Here is a 16,088-nt window from a genome sequence, read left to right on the forward strand (position 1 = left end):
AGGTTTTTTGTAGTTCTTGGCTGGCCCCTGTTGATAAGCAGCCCCAGCACCCTGCAATCTGGGCCGCGCTCCTGATAGCTTGCCCTTGGAGGTGTCAGGACGATCCCAATCTTGTGAATAAACACAGGTAACCAGTGCCGGGGATCTGGTTCTTGGCTCTGAGGCTCAGCTTTCGGGGGAAGAGGTGGCTGAGGCTGACTTCCGGGGCCCATTGTCTGGGGGTGTTTGCCGCCGGGTCAGGCGGGTCACCAGTGACCTGGAGCAGAGTGGAGCAATGCTGCCCTCGGCCGCTGCTGGCCCAGGTGCTGCAGAAGGCCCACTGCACACCTGGACACCTGGAGGAGTGTCCAAGGGGTGTTGAGGGGTTAGGGAGAGTGAGCCAGAAGCGGAGCTGCCTCCAGACCTGACACTGTACAAGGATGAAGTCCCCACTGTGTGCCGGCCCCTGTGTGGCAGTGTGCATGTGACAGACCAGGAGGCTCCCGCCGTGAAGGCCTTCATTACCAGCATGTCCTTTAACCCTCTGAGCCTCCACGTCCTCATCTGCAGGACATAATAAAGGACAGTGGGAGGACCATCCGTTCGTTCATTTGCTTAACAGAATGTTTATTGAGAGTCTATTTTGCATGATGTTCTGTGCCAATGAGGAACACTTGCCACCCTGCAGTGAGGCCACCAGACAGGACACGTGGGCCCTGGCTGGAGCAGGGATGGCCTCTGGGTGGAAAATAGGAAACAAGTTGTATCATTTAGGGGTGATTTTTCTCTCTGCTGTGCTGGTTCTGGGGGAGGGGGTGTGCCACGAGCATGTAAGTCCAGCACCAAGTAGGTTCCTGCTGCAGGGCCAGGAGGAGCAGTGTCTTGGCTTTGCATGGCCACAGCAGGGGGGAAAAGCTGGTTGTCTTCCTACCTCCCCCCATTAAGCTCTCAGTTGCCCTGTGGATGGGCCTCCCGAGGGCCTTCAAATCGAATACAAGAAACCCCGAGTCTCAGCGATGCCCCTGACCGGAGCCCAGGCCAGTCCTCTCTGTCCCGGGCCCATGCTTTCCTGCCCCCCATCCCACCACCAGGCCTCCCTTGCCACACAGATGTCAGTCCTGCCTGGTGTCTGGTATCGGAGGCCAGCCCCATGAGACAGGTTTCTTGAGGTGACCCCACCTGTGTTTGCTCAAGAAACCCTGTTTGAAAGGGAAACCAGATCAGAGAGGCCTGTGTGACATTTCCTGGCCTGAAGATCAGGCACGTGAGCTCTCAGCTTTGAAGTCCCGGGAGTAGTGACATTTGCGTCCTTATCAGAATGGCCACTAGATAGTCTGGGTGTTACCTTAAGGTGTTGGTGGAGAGGCCCGCAGTCAGGGGTTATCTCTGCAGCCGGGCTTCCTGCCAGAGGGAAACCCGCGCCCTCTATAAGGGCTGTGGGAACAGGTACTGGCTACCCGGTGACCGGCCGAGGTCCAGGATGAGGTGTCTGGGGGTTCTTCTCGCGTTCCTCGCTCTCTCCCAAGGTGCTGAGATCATCAGGTGGGTAGCCAACTCCAGGGGAAGGAAGAGCGTCCCCTGTGTCCTCTCTAGCTGGATGTCTCCCAGGTCTCCCAGCCTTCGCTTCCCCAAGCACTTGTGGGGAGGTCTTCAGAGGAGCTGGGCAGCTTCCCAGGATCACTGCCCCTGTCCACCCTGTCTCTGCACATTGGGACTTTTCCTCTAAGGGTACCCTATAATTCAGGGTGCAGAGAACAAGAAAGGGCATCAGATGGGTGGCCTGGGAGAATAAGGGTATGGTTTCTGGGGTGAAACTGTTTGCAATTTGATCCCCAGCTCCTCAGTGGTTCCTCAGCACACAATTGGGAGAGCAGATGTATCCATCCAACCATGGGGTTGTCGTGAGCAGTGTGTGAGTTAATATTTGTGAGGTGCTTTGAATAGTGCCTGGCACATTGTAAGAGCTACGTGTGCATCTGCTCAGCAAAACTCTTGTACCAAGATCTGTGAGTGAAATTCTCAGGTTCTCCTAAAATAAAAATTGGTATTTCTTGAGCTGCTGGTTACTAGGTGCCAGACATTTAAGTAGGCCTTCAGCTATATGATCATGGATTAGGCAGCTATTATGATCTGCACATTACAGACAAGGAAATGGTTGTTTGGGGAAGCTCCCTGGGCTGCCTGTGTCCACGTGGTTAGTAATCGAGGATCTAGAACTCGGTCCCAAGGGGTCTTGCACTCTTGCCACAACATTGCAATATCTCCAGGGGCCCCGGGTCCAGGTCTGTCAAGCCTGAGTCTGTGCCTGGGAAGTTGGAGCTCTGGAAAGGGGTCTGGGCGCCCTTCACCAAGTCAGAGCGTCTGTGGTCCTGAAAGCGAGGCCTCCAAATCCCAGGCACCTGACAGCCTCGCAGCAGAGACTGGAGGCAGAGGTGGGGCCAGTGGGGAGGTTTTCATGTGGCTGGGGTCCCCATGTAGGGCTGCTCCCCCAGTTCTCAATGTGGGCATTGCACTGCTCGTGATGCTGCCTGCTGGCATCCCTGGGAGGGGGCCGCTCTGGGCCTTGAGCTGCAATAGGACAGCTCAGCAGGGCCACTGTCACCGCTGTGAGAGTCGCTGGGCTTTTAGCGAGGAGATCCTAAGCTGGAGCAAGCAGGCAGCGCTGGGACCTGGGACCCGGACCTGGGCTGCAGAAGAGGGCAGCTGTGGGTGTGGTCCCGGCACTTGGTCAGCCTCATTCCCTAGGGCCTTAAATCCTTTACTATCATCAGAGACAAAGGCTGAGAAATGTCCAAAGGGCCTTTTATTTATAAGTCAGGTCCCAGCTGAAGGCATGCGGGAGACCTGGGGTGGGCAGCACTGGGGGGCCATAGGTCACCTACGAGGCTGTTCCACATGGGCTCCCCTCGGGATGTGCACAGCATGCAATGGATGTGCACCCATTTGCTTTTGGGGTCTTAGAACTGCTGTCATTTGATTACTCTCAAATCCCTATCACATGTGCCGTCTCCAGTTATCCTGAAGTCAGCCCCGCAGAGCAGACTGCGCGCTTCCTAGAGCTGGAAGGGACGCTGGGAATCACCCAGCCCCATTCCCAATGCACAACACAGTGAACTGACAGGCAGAGGGATGAAGCCACTCGGCTAGTCAAAGGCAGGGCTGAGGCGCAGCCCTAGGTGGTGTCCAGCACATAGTAGGCACACAGCAAGATTTGAAGACCGAATGGTAATGTGCCAAGTGTCCCTCCAGCCTCAGTGTTGCGAAAGTCATTAGCAAGTCATGAAATGCATGTACTGAGTCACCACCAGCGTTAAAAACAGGGAGAGGAATGAGAAATACCAGCATGTGCTGCATTTAGTAAGGGTGGGCATTGACTTGCGAATTGATGTAAAATGTTTTTTACTTCGGGTTATGATTTTTTAAAAAAAAACAAGGGGGTGGTTTATAGTGCCCAGAGCCTCTGGACCCTTCTCAGAGGCTGAGCAGCCCTGGGTCGGTGGGGGGGGGGGCCACCTGTTTGTTCTCCCCCATCTCCCCAGGCTCCCTCTGCACAAGGGGAAGTCACTGAGAAAGAGCCTGAAGGAGCGTGGGCTCCTGGAGGACTTCCTGAGGACGCACCAGGTCACCTTCAGCAGGAAGTACTCCAACTATGGGGAGGTGGCCAGCGAGCCCCTGACCAACTACCTGGATGTGAGTGGCACTGCCCGGCTTCCAGTGCTGATGCCCAAGCAGAGTGTGATGCCCACGTCCTGCCCTCTTTTAGGCCGCTTGTCTGCCCGCTGCGGCTCCGCAGTGCTTGTTTCCGCCTGTGCTCCCGCCTGTGCTCCTGCCTGTGTTCCCTTCCGAATGTCACCTCTGCAAGGTCTAGCCTACGTGACCTTCCTGCCAGATCCCACAGGCGATGTGACCTGCTCCTAGATCCAAACTGACCCCTACCTTTGCCGGCCCAGGCCCCCATGCCAGGGATGGGCCGCTGGTGCCAGGACGCGGCAGGAATGCCCTTGTGCCCTCTACCTCCCAGGAGCCTGGCTCTCAGCTGTCGCTCTTGGCAGTAAACTGGCCTTTCTGTCTCCTCTGTGCTCTCGTTTCCCTATCTAGGCCGCCCTCACCCCGCCCCAGCCCTAGTTCTACCACATGGGAACTGGCGGGGATGTGTGGCAGGACAGCTGGGGGAGGGCTGGGGTCCCCAGCGCTGGTAGCCCAGGACTCGAGCTTGGGTCTAATGTCGGCGTCTGGGGCCGCGTCCAGCATGGTTGCAGGGCTTGTGGGAGGGACGGCAGGGCCTAGCTGGGGTGCGGTGGGGAGAGCCTGGGGGCTGGAGAGGAAGACCCTCCCCTCATCTGCCTCCTCCACCGCCCAGACCCTGGGCAGAAAGCAGGAGCCTCCCAGACAGAGCAGGCTCCGTGCCACACGCCGCCCCTCACCCCAGGCTGTTCCCCCACCCCGACCAGCGCTGTCTGTCCATCTGTCCACAGAGTCAGTACTTCGGGAAGATCCACATTGGGACGCCGCCCCAGGAGTTCACCGTGGTGTTTGACACGGGCTCCTCGGACCTCTGGGTGCCCTCCATCTACTGCGAGAGCGATGCCTGCCGTGAGTGGGCCCCTCCCCGCTCAGAGCCCGGGCCGCTCTGCAGCAGCCGTCAGGGGGCCAGCGTGGAGCGGCGGGGGCACCGGCAGCCTGCTTTGGCATCCCAGCCTCCCCGCTGCGTCCCAGCCCTTCCAGCTGGCCAGACTGCTGCGGGCCGCGCGGCCTGACACATGAAGGACCAGCTGGGAGTGAGGGACCCTCCTAAAGGGGCAGGGGCAAGAGGCACCTCAGTTTTCCTGTCTGTAAAGTGAAGCAGCAGCGCGCCAGGGGCCGGAGAATAAAGAGAAAGCATCTGCTCCTCGTGATCAGCAGCTGACATATGAAAATCCTTGTTGCTCTTACAATTCTGGGAGGTGGATGCTTTTTTTTTTAAAATCTCCTCTTCGGACTGGAAAACCAGATTCAGGGAGAGAGGCGCTTGCCTGGAATGACTCAGCTGGTGCAAGTGATTGTCCTTGGAAACCACAGGGGTGACCCACGCTTTCTCTCCTCCCTTCCCTTCCCCCACCTTCCCCCTGGCCTCACAGGTCGCACTGGGAGTCACAGAGTCGGGTCCTCGAGAGCAGGTTCTTACTGTCAGAAGAGAGGCTGGCCATTGCGCAGACCTTGTTCTCCCACGGCCGGGGAAGGTTCAGCCCCGGCCGACATTGCCAGGTGGCGAGAACATTCTGCAGGGCCCACTAACCCTGGGTCTGTCTTCCAGAAAGCCACCGCCGGTTCAACCCGTTCAAGTCCTCCACCTTCCAGAACATGGGCAGGCCACTGTCCGTCCAGTACGGCAGGGGCAGCATGCAGGGCTTCCTGGGCTACGACACCGTCTCCGTGAGTGGGATCCGGGCCTCCCCCCCCCTTGCCGGCTGCTCCCAACAGTCTCTCCGGTCAGCACTGACCGCCCTTTGGGTCCTGCCCCGGGTGGCCTGGTGGTTTGGATTCTGAAAGGGCCGTGAGGCTGAGGCAGCAGCAGCTGTGGGCGTCTCTCCTTCAGTCCTCTCCTCCCAGGTCATCCCTCAGAGCCCAGGCAGAGGGACTTCTCTGGGTCCAGGTTTCCCTCTTTCCAATTCTTTTCTCGTCTGTCCTTGGCCGTCGTTGGTTCGGCGTCCCGGGCCAGCCCTCCCATGGGGCTCCCTTCCCAATTTCTGCACATCGAGGCCGCGGTCTGTGTCCTGGCTCGCCGCCCCTCCCCCTTTGCCTCATTGGAACTGGCCTTCCAAACCACAGCCCTGGGCTGGGGAGGGGCAGGTTTCTCCCTTCAGTTTAAAGAACTGCCTATAGGAAGGGGTGGGCAGCAGAGGCTGGCACCGATCTGGCTTCTGACCTGGGACTTTTTGCTGGGGCTGCAGGGACCCAGGTGGAGGTCAGCCTGCCTCTCTTGCAGGTCTCCAACATCGTGGACCCCAACCAGACCGTGGGCCTGAGCATCCAGGAACCTGGTGACATCTTCAGCTACTCCGAGTTCGATGGGATTCTGGGCCTGGCCTACCCGTCTCTTGCCTCCGAGTACTCGGTGCCCGTGTTCGACAACATGATGAGCCAGGGTCTGGTGGCCCAGGACCTGTTCTCGGTCTACATGAGCAGGTGGGGCTACACCCGGCCAAGGCTGGCCGTCCACGGCCTGGCAAGGACTGAAGGTGTCCGCCCCAGGGCCACTCTGCAGGCCGAGGGTAGCCGCCTCAGCTGAGGCAGCCCTCTCCTTGTCTCCAGGCACAGCCCACCTCTTGTCCTGAGCCCCCCAACAGTCACTGGTGCAGCCAGAGACCCCTGGCCAAATTTGTCTTCATTTCTGGCATGTAAAAAACGAAACCTGATCCATCTGCATAGGAGTCTTTCACTGCTTTTTCTCCAGGGAGGCAGGGATCGGGAGTCAACTGTTGACGCTGCTGAGATTCACAGACTTTTAGAGCAGAGCGTAAAGGGGTTTAAATTTCTCCTTTCACTGTGGCGGACACTGAGGCTTGGAAGGGACAATCACTCTGGGAACCGGTGGCCAAGCCATGGCTGGAGCCCAGGGCTCCTGACTCTTAGTCCAGTGCTCCTGCCTGTCTGTCCGCCCCTGTGCTGAGCAGCTCAGCGTGGACAGATGGGTGGGGACAGGATGGGAAGAAGGGGGTGAGGTCAGGGGAGCCAGGCCAGGGGTAAATTGGCGCATTCATTCATTCATTCACTTATTCAAGAGATGCTCACTGGCCCTTCTCAGGTGTAGGGGCTGTGCCGGGATTTGGGGCTACCCAGGCAAACAAGACAAACTGGGAGCTAACCCGTTGGCAGGGGAAACCGCACTGGCTTACATACACAGCTGGGACTCGGCAGTCGTGGTCAGGGCACACACTGCGGGGAGAGCTAGGTGTGCTGCAGGCTTAGCACTACACAGAAGCCTGCTTTAATGGCACTGCGTGGAGGGTGGCCCGCCGAGGCACACGTGGGGGCCCGCCAGCTGAGACGAGGACAGCTTGGTTAGGCAGAGGGGACAGCTGGAGCTAGAACCTGGATGGCACGGGCGGCCTGAGGAGGTCTGGAGCGCAGAGCAGCAGATAACACTGGTGTGCCAGTGCCTCCTGGTGGGGGCCCAGGAGGAAGCGGGGTTGGGCTGGGGTGGCAGTTTTATTTTTTTTATTTTTTATTTTTTTTAAAGATTTATTTATTGATTGATTGATTGATACATACAAGCACTGGGTACAGTTAGAAGCGCGGGAGGGAGAGAGAATTCACCAGAGCCAGAGCGGGGAGCAGAGCAGGCAGAAGGACTGAAGTACACTGCTGAGGGGAGCAGCGGGCGGCAGGAGAGGTCTGCGCGCCATGTGGGACCCTCCTCCCGAGGCCGGGGAGCAGCCGGGGATTGAACCGGCGCTGCAGAGACTGCCGGCAGCTTCCCAACCCAGCGCTCAACCGCTGCGCCACCGGGGAGGCCCTGGGGTGGCAGTTTTAATCCAAAGTGTGTGGAGCCTGTTGAACGCCCCTCTTCGATTTGTAGCCCAAGGGCCAAAGCAGAAAGCCCTGGGTAGTGGAGGTGAGGGCACAGGGAGACAGTGGGGACTCCAGGGGTGGCTTGAGCAGAGCCTGGCAGTCAGGTGACAGTGGCAGCTTCCTTCTGGCCTCCCTCACACATTCAGGGCGAAACTGGGTGCTCGGAGAAAAGGCCGGGGTATTGGGGAGGCAGGAGAGCTCATCTGAACTCAGGGGGCAGGTGGGGGCTGAGGAGGGCATCATCACATCTGCTCTCCAGTGGGGCTACCACACCCTATCACAGAATGGGGGGTTTAGAGGCTGCGAACACTTTCCCTTGGTTTCAGAAACGGCCAGGGGAGCATGCTCACGCTGGGGGCTGTCGACCCGTCCTACTACACCGGCACCCTGCACTGGGTGCCCGTGATGGTGCAGGAGTACTGGCAGTTCACCGTGGACAGGTGGGTGAGCGGCAGCTGCGGGTCTGAGGCCGACTGGAGTGTGGGGATGTCAGCCCATGAGGCTCTCCCTGGGCAGGGCCACAGCGTGGCAGCCAGAGCGTGACAGCACATCAGCATCTGGCTCAGACACGGCCAGACCAAAGGCCTTTTCAGCGAGAAGCCTGCAGTCATCCGCGCTTTGTTAATAAACAGTGGCGCTAATCAAGCCCCTGCTGCCAGCACTATGCTGGGAGAGGCTGACTGTCTTGTTTACGTCTCACTAAGCCCTGCAAGGTGGGTGTCATTACCCTCAGTTTATAATTCGCTGAAGTTGAGTTTGAACCTCACGACCAGCCCTTGAACAGACGAGAAGTCTCAGTATAGGGAGCTTGGCTACTCACCCAAGACACGCAGCGAGTAAACAGCAGGGAGAAGACGTGAAGCCAGATCTTGAGGTGGTTAGTGCGCCCTCAGCCTCCTGCTTGACGCGAGGTCTGACGCCAGGCCACCCTGTCTCCCTGCTCTAGCGTCACCATCGATGGCGTGGTGGTGGCCTGCAACGGCGGCTGTCAGGCCATCCTGGACACGGGCACCTCCCTGCTGGCCGGGCCCACCAGTGACATCCTCAACATCCAGCTGGCCATTGGAGCCACCCAGGGCCAGTATGGCCAGGTGAGGGCAGGCGTGTACCCTCACCTCCCCAGAGGCCCCTGAAAGAGGGGGCCCCAGTGCATGCAGGAGAAATGACACAGGGAAATGGTGACCGTAAGTGGGATTTCTTGGGAGGCCTTTTCGGCGACCTTTGGCTTTGGCCCACAGTTGCTACTGGAGCTCCCAGGCCTCACCCAGGAGGTCATGCATCCCAGACTTGGCTGAGCTTTGCCCTGCCCTCTTGCTCCTCCTTTCCCTGTGGGGCAACCCTTCCTCCCTGCTGCCTAAGTGCTCCTGGTATCCTTGGCGGCTCTGGCTGGGTCTGGTGGGAAACACCAAGGCTTATCCCTCTTTGTCTGTCCTTGCGTTAGTGGACACACTGTCCCCTTCAATGTGATTCTTGGGGACACACCCCGGCTGGGGAGCCTCTCTAGGGTCTGGTGCTCCACTCAGGTTTGGAGGAGGGTACCCTGCCCGGAAGCTTCTCTGTGCCTTGCAGTCCCATCTGAGAGGTGCGCCCTCTGTTCTTTAGTTTGACATCGACTGTAGGAGACTGAGCATCATGCCCACGGTGGTCTTTGAGATCAATGGCAGAAAGTACCCTTTGCCCCCCTCTGCCTACACCAGTCAGGTACGTGTCTCAGGAGAGGAGCTCTGGGCTCACCTAGCACCCCTCCTCTTTTTTGGGGTGACTGGTGATAAGAAGCGGCACAGAATAGAGGGAGAACACAGGACGCACAGGTAGACCAGCTGGCCCTTCTGAGGGAGGCTGTGTTGTCCTTGGCCACTACCGTATCACCCTGGAAGGGAGGAGGCAGATGGGAGGACAGTGCCCAGAAGTCTGAGGGAGGGATGAGGGGTGGGGTGGGATGAGGGGTGGGGTGGGCAGGGCCACAGCTGGCGGGGTAGGGATGGGGGGGTCATCCGCTCCAGGGCCTAGAGCTTGGTCTTAGCATTTCTCAGGGCTTTGTGGGGACCCAGCCTTTGACCCCACTGATCTCCTGGCCTCAGTTTTAGCCTAAACTTGAGCACTCAAAATTGACCCCAGGGTAGTAGGTGCTGGAGCAGGAGAGGGGAACACCGTGAGGACAAGTGGGGGAGAGTGGGGTGACGGGAACCCATGGGGTGATCTTGGATTAAATCATTTTATTTTTGCAATCTCAATTTCGTCATCTATTGAGTGAGATAAATGTGATACTTTGCTTACCTTTGAAGGGGATTTCAGGGGTGACACAGAATAACCGATGAGAGTAATGGGGAGAGGGAGGAGCCCCTTCACCTCCATCTGGTCTTCCCCAGGACCAGGGCTTCTGCAGCAGCGGCTTCGAGGAGGATGGTGTTTCCCAGCAGTGGATCCTGGGGGACGTCTTCATGCGAGAGTACTACAGCGTTTTCGACAGGGCCAACAACCGTGTGGGGCTGGCCAAGGCTGTCTGAAGGCGCCGCTGCCCAGGGGCCTCGAGGGCTTAAATCAGGTTTTCAAGCAGATGGGTCTCAATAAACACCACATCTCTGCAGACCTTAGTCTTTTTTGGGGGGGCAGAAACCCCCTGCACCGTTGTGGGGTGGGCATGCCTGCCACCTGCTGTAGGATCTCGCGGGGAGGGGAAGTTTGGGGACACAGGCGAGGTGGAGACTTTCACAAGGGAACTGGCCATTGCAAGCTTGGTAAACAGAGATGTGTCCTGTGGCCCACTGTCCGACTCTGGGAAAGGAGAGAGTCGGGGTGACTTGTACCTCAGGAGTGAGCACTGGGAGGTGTAGGGCTGGGCAGAGAACACTGGACAGATGGCGGGAAAGGCCCATCCAGAGAAGGATCTGGCTGCCAGCTGGAGAAGGCAGATAGTGGAGTAGGCTGAGGAGGAAGACAGTGGGCCCGGGGTTGCCATCCTGGGGAGGAAGCACACCTGAGTCCCATCCTCACTCTCAGAGGCGCCAGCTTGGCCCTCCCGCACCAGGAGAGCGGCCCCATGCCTAGAGGACGCCATCATCACCTCCCCGGCTCTCAGAGGCTCTGGGTCCAGATGCCAGAGGACAGACCCCTCTGCTCCCTGACTCCTGCTCCCCTGGGGTGGAGAGAGGCCATGCAGGAAATGCAATGAAGCTACCCTGAGGATGCTTAGGGGCCAGGTGGGCCACCTGCGGGCCCACAGTGCTGAGAGCCCCCCGCAGGTCTCTGGGTAGCGCTGGCTGGAGCCCCACATTAGCCCCCGGGGCCCTGTGGCCTTTCCCTTCACACTCGTTTCTTTTCCTAACAGGGGCCAGGGCTTCGGTCAGGTCACAGCCATTCTTGCCCGGCTCCACCCCCGCCACAGCGTCACTCTTCTGTAGCAGGTGAACGCTCAGGAGGCCGTGGACGGGGTGGGGGTGTCACCAGCTAGTCCTACCCTTGTCTTATTGGCTTGCGGGCTTACCCTGCCAACAGCTGAGCAGAGGACGAAGCAGCAAAGAGCCTTCACAGAGGAGACAGGTCTTTACAAAGAGGAGTGTGTGCGCGTGTGTGCGTGCGTGTGTGCGTGTGCATGTGCATGTCAGGGCTTCTTCTAGCAGGAGACGGAAGATGGGTCTGTTGACAGGTTCATCTCGGGGGCATGATTCTTAGCTGTGCTCAACAACCAAGATGAGGGGCCTGGCTGGGGGCGGCTGCAGGGCTTTCCCGGGCCTGCCCTATGGCTGAGGGGCCAGCTCTGGCCAGGGAGGCTCCGGGCTGCTGGGCAGGGAGGAGCAGCAGCGCCGGGAGGGCCCTGGGTGTCCATTCCAGCCCTGGGTGGCTTCTCTACATCTTGCCTTTCTTCTCCGAGCCCAGTCCCGCCTGTTTGCCAAGAACGAGACAGAACTGGGCCACTTTCATTATTTTTAGTTTTCTTGTAGATTAAAAAAAATTGCCGTGCAGGCTTATGAAAACTGTTATATTTCAAGGGTTTACAATTAGCAAATTATATTTTAAACATCCAAACCTCAGTTGGAGATAACATAGAGAATCTAAATATGATGACTTCTACAAAGGGGGGGACGAAGTGCCCCCCGTCCCGGCCACCTGGCCCTGGTGGCCACCCTTGTCGTGAGAGGGTAGACATGGTGGGTGACTCCTGGGGCCCTGGGACGTGGGCCGCCTCACATCCTGTGCCTGGGCTTTCTCCTCACTGCAGAGAGCATTCTGCCTGGAATGTTCTCTACACCCAAACCTGTTGGCTGACTTTAAATTGTCCTTCAAGCCTCACTTCCAAATCTCCTCAGGGTGCCGCTGAGCAGGCTGGGTCTGGTGCCCTCCCGCATGCTCAGAGCACTCCTTGGCGTGGTGCTTATTATTCTAACACTGATTTCTTAGCCTCCCTCGAGGGCCCAGGGCTTCCTGAGGCAGACATGGCGTGCCTCTCATTTTGATGTCCCGGGAATGCCCTTGTCAGATACTGTGGATTGAAACAACACGTCAGCCAGGAGGGCCTGGAGAGCCCCTGCTTGCTGCTGGTCTTTTCCTGTAGGATCCTCAATCAGCTGCCCCCCCCACACACCAGGCCCATTCTGCTTCTTCTCCCTCCCATTGCCTAGCCCACACTACTCCAGGCCCCCCACTGTCTCTGGGACATGACTTGGTGCATGTTGGGAAGTCTCTGAACAGCAGAGACTGCTGCTCCCGGGCTTTAAGGTTCTGTCAAGGGGCCCACCCTGGTCCAGCTCCTGTGGAGTCTGCAAGGAGTATAGGGGCTTTGGGAAGAGGCTGTCAGCCCATCTTTATTTGCTTGTGAAGAGGGGAACCTGGAGCCAGTGAGCTGTGAAGTTGGGGGGCCCTGCATGGCCAGGTTGTCACTGCCAGGTCTCCCACCTGGCAGGGAGAGGGCAGCTCAGGAAGACTTGGTGGCCACTGGAGCCCACCCACCAGGTGTTTGCTGTCATCTATTGCTGCCAAGACCATACCCAGCAGCCTGCAGGACTGGCCCCAGGGCCTTTTCTTATGCTGCAGCTTTGTCTGTCACGCTCTCTTCCATTATCTCTATCGAACCTGACTGGTTTCAGTATCCTCTTCAGGGACACCCCCACTGCCAGACTCCCACCAGGCTCCTTATCACTCATGGGAGATCTTTGCACAAGATTTAGCTTGTCCTGGTTGTTCACTTACAGGTCTGTCCTTGACAGACAGCACCTGGTCTTCTCTGAATCTCAGCAAAGTGGGGGCTGAGCAAGAGCTGGAGGAGGCTTCTGCCTTGTGAAAGGAGCCGGGAAATTTCTGACTGAATGTCATGAGCGCTGAGAAAAAGGAGCCCCCTGCCCGCCTCCCTTGGAGACCTGGACCTAGAGCTTTATTTCTACCTCTTCTGCTTTCTACCCTTCACTCATTTTCCTGCCAGTTCTTCTCATGCTAATGAGAGGAAGCTTTGGCCAGAGAGAAGCTTGGAAAGGAAGTCTTTGAAATGGAAATGTTATGACAAAATGATGGATTGTTTTCTGAGCTGTGCAGCTTGTTTCTTGCTTGCAGCAGAAGGGAGATTGTAACTGAGACTGGTGGTGGAGGTTGCCCCAAGTCAGGAAGCCCTAGACAGCAAAAAAGGCCAGTTAAGCTATCACCAAGAGCAGTAAGCGGGTTTCCAAGGAGCCACAGGCTGAGGGATCTCTAGGGTGGGCAGAAGTCCTTGGTGTGAAGACTGCCCAGGAGCCCAGGCCCTGGCTGGGGCTGGACGGGCCAGAGCATAATGGAGTTGCCTGCTGGACCATGAGAGGCATCTGGTCTGTCCTGCAGGGTCACATCCAGCACCCTGCACGGCTGGCCTCTGGGCCTTTGCGCATGCTGGCTTCATTCCTGGGCCCCTTCTCACTTTCCCCAACCTGGGGACTGCTCCTCATCCTTTGAGACCAGCTCACATGTTCCTCATTCAAAGGCGCCCTGTCGCAGGTGTGCTTGATCACCGACTCAGCCACTTAATTTCTTGGGGCTAATTAGGATTGCCATCTGTCTTATTTATTAAAAAATATGTTGAGTTCCTACTATGTGTTGCTGTTCTATGTGCCATGTCTCTCAGGAAACCTCACAGAACCCTTCATCCTCCGAGTTCTGTGGGGACCAGGAGGATGGAGAGACACACGGTCATGTGGGTGGTTTTAAGCACCAAGGGAGAAAGAGGAGCAGGGTGGAGATGACTGAGAGGCTGCAAGGACTTGAGCTTTAAAATGCAAGAGGCTGAGTTGCAGCACTTTGAAGCAAACTGCAGCCACTGCAGCAAGAGTTCGATTCCCAGATGGCCAGGGAGCAACCCACATGGCACAGCAGACCTCTCCTGTCTCTCCTGCTGCTCCTCTCAGCAGTGGGTTTTAGTCAGTCTGCCTGTTCTGTTCCCCACTCTGTCTCTGGTGAATCCTCTCACCCCCCCCCGCCCCCGGTCTGTACCCCAGTTCTTATATGCATAACTAAATAAATCTTTAAAAAAAATAAAAAGGGGTGGGGAGGCGAAGCTCCCTGGGACGGTGACATTCAAGCAAAGGCACAAAAGGCCCAAGGCAGGAGGTTATGAGGGAGGAGCCAGTATTATAGATTGAAATAACAGCTTGTGAAGAGTAACCCACACTTAATACATAGAAATTACTGGTGAAAATGAATACATAATTTTTTGCTTATGCTTCTTATCTTTTTTAATGAGATGGACCTTGTTTTGTGGGGCAGGAGTCACATCTCAATCCCTGTAACCTCCATAGCACTTAGTGAGTGCTTGGCAAAGAGTAATTGTTCAGTAATTGCATGTTGAATGAATAAATGATCTCCAAACCAGGTCCCTCCCTAAACCCCTGAACTTGGTGATGACAGTCCAGGAGCGCCCTCTAGTGGCCAAATCTTACACACCACCTTTGTACACCTTGTTTTCTATCCTGCAGCTTGCCGCCCCTCCAACTCCTCCCCTACCCTCAGCTACTCTGGGTGGGGAGCGAAGGCCAGCCAAACAATAGAATTTACTAAGTGCCTACTATGTTTGGGGCACAGTTCCAGCTTCTATAGGAGGCAGCCAGACACAGGAGTCGTGGCTCCTGCCCTCAGACCCCTCCTCTCTGGCCTTCTTGCTGGTCTGGCTAGCTTTTCCCTTCCCAGTCTTTGCTCTCTGGCATCCTTCCTCTCCAGTCTTTCTGAATCACCTGTAATATCAGAACTGCATTTTGAGCTAGGCTGGCCAGTCAAGGATGTGCCTGTTGTGTGTGCCCAGGAGACTTGGGCAGAGCACTGCGCCTCCAGGGCACCAGTACTCCCCGGAGTTTAGGGGTGGGGGTTTGGGTGAGATGCTCACCACAGTTTTCTCTGCACTGTGCCTCCATTTTGGGGACTGCTCAGGGTAGGGTCACTTCCTCCGGGCTGGTGGCCTTGATCTTCTCAAAGTCAAGGCTGAAACTCCATCTGTAGGTGCTGAACCTCCCCCACTATTGTCCTTGCCTTCTCTGGTCTGAGTTGTGAAATTCAAGAGCCCTGTTTTTTCCCAGGGTTCTGTTTAGCATCGAGACCAGAATAACTGTGACCTTGGAACTTTATTTTTAGGGTCTGTGAGAGACAACAGGAGCCTTCAGAGATAGCCTCTGTTGAAAGTGTCCTTGGCTGGGGAGTCGGGGGTGGGGGCAGCCCTACCTCATGCAGCTTTGAACTGTTGCCTGGAAAGTGCTGTCATCTGGGCCATCCCCTGGGTGCACCAAATCCCAGTCGCGCACCTCGTATCAGCCCTCCGGGCGGTACTTCTTATGGAAAGCATCGTTTATAAGCAAGGAGGCTGATCGTGGACAGATTGGTTGTCCAGATGCCCTGGCTCATGTCCCCAGGCTCCCTGAGTCCTCCCAGCAAGTCTCCCGGGACAGCGAGGCCGGCAGCCTAAGCTGGGCCTTGTCAATGTGAACTCTAACTCTCTCTGTCCTCAGGTACTTATGCAGCACACCTAGCATCGTGTACCAAAGCGAAAGACCATCTTCATCCTTGGAGAGGCAAGCCCCATCAAGGGTTTTATCGTGGCAAGATTTGGCCATATGATATTTTAGATTTCAAATCTTCCGTTCCATTGTTTTCTCAACTGATTGCAGTATCCTAAAAAAACCTGGTGATTCTGAATCAACTCCATCTGACAGACTGTTTCTTATGCCAATTAATGTCCAGTTTTCAGTCCAGAAGGTGTGGCTCCTGTTCAGCCTGTACCTCAGAGCCCCTGGTGTTGGGCCTGGTTTTGAATAGGGGAGAAAGAAGCAGGCCCTATCCCAGGAAACCCTACAGTCAATGGGACCCCAAGGTTTGCTCCGCTAGCTTGTGAAAGCTGGGGCCTCCCTGGGACAGGCCTATGACCAGCTCCCTTGGTCACTCAGTACCCTTGATATTGCCACCCTCCAGATTACCTACAAAGGGTAATGATGAGATGTGGCCTTCATGGTCCCAACAGCATCAGCTTGAGAGTCTGAGAGCTGAAGCTTGAGGGCAGCAGAGAGTTGTGACATGATGGGGTGGTGCAGAGAGGAAGTTGCTGTGAACTGGCTGCA

At 56.8% G+C, this 16,088-nt stretch overlaps 1 protein-coding gene across 2 annotated transcripts; it reads left to right on the plus strand.

Moving 5' to 3' along the window:
- The first annotated feature begins 1,459 nt into the window (after positions 1–1,459).
- LOC119236017 (chymosin-like) lies at positions 1,460–10,073 on the plus strand. 2 transcript variants are annotated; one of them, XM_037499633.2, is made up of 9 exons: positions 1,460–1,521; positions 3,519–3,669; positions 4,455–4,576; positions 5,277–5,391; positions 5,945–6,144; positions 7,857–7,970; positions 8,477–8,621; positions 9,133–9,231; positions 9,900–10,073. In XM_037499633.2, exons 1-9 carry the CDS (start codon positions 1,460–1,462, stop codon positions 10,035–10,037), a joined length of 1,146 nt encoding a protein of 381 aa, XP_037355530.1. In that variant the 3' UTR covers positions 10,038–10,073. The 2 variants fall into 2 exon arrangements, with proteins under 2 accessions (XP_037355530.1, XP_037355531.1); XM_037499634.2 differs by having other exon boundaries at positions 4,455–4,572; positions 5,273–5,391.
- Positions 10,074–16,088: the final 6,015 nt, after the last annotated feature.

This window comes from Talpa occidentalis, unplaced genomic scaffold (assembly GCF_014898055.3).
Source record: "Talpa occidentalis isolate TD23 unplaced genomic scaffold, MPIMG_talOcc4v2.1 talOcc4.9, whole genome shotgun sequence".
NCBI classification, from domain to species: Eukaryota; Metazoa; Chordata; class Mammalia; order Eulipotyphla; family Talpidae; genus Talpa; species Talpa occidentalis.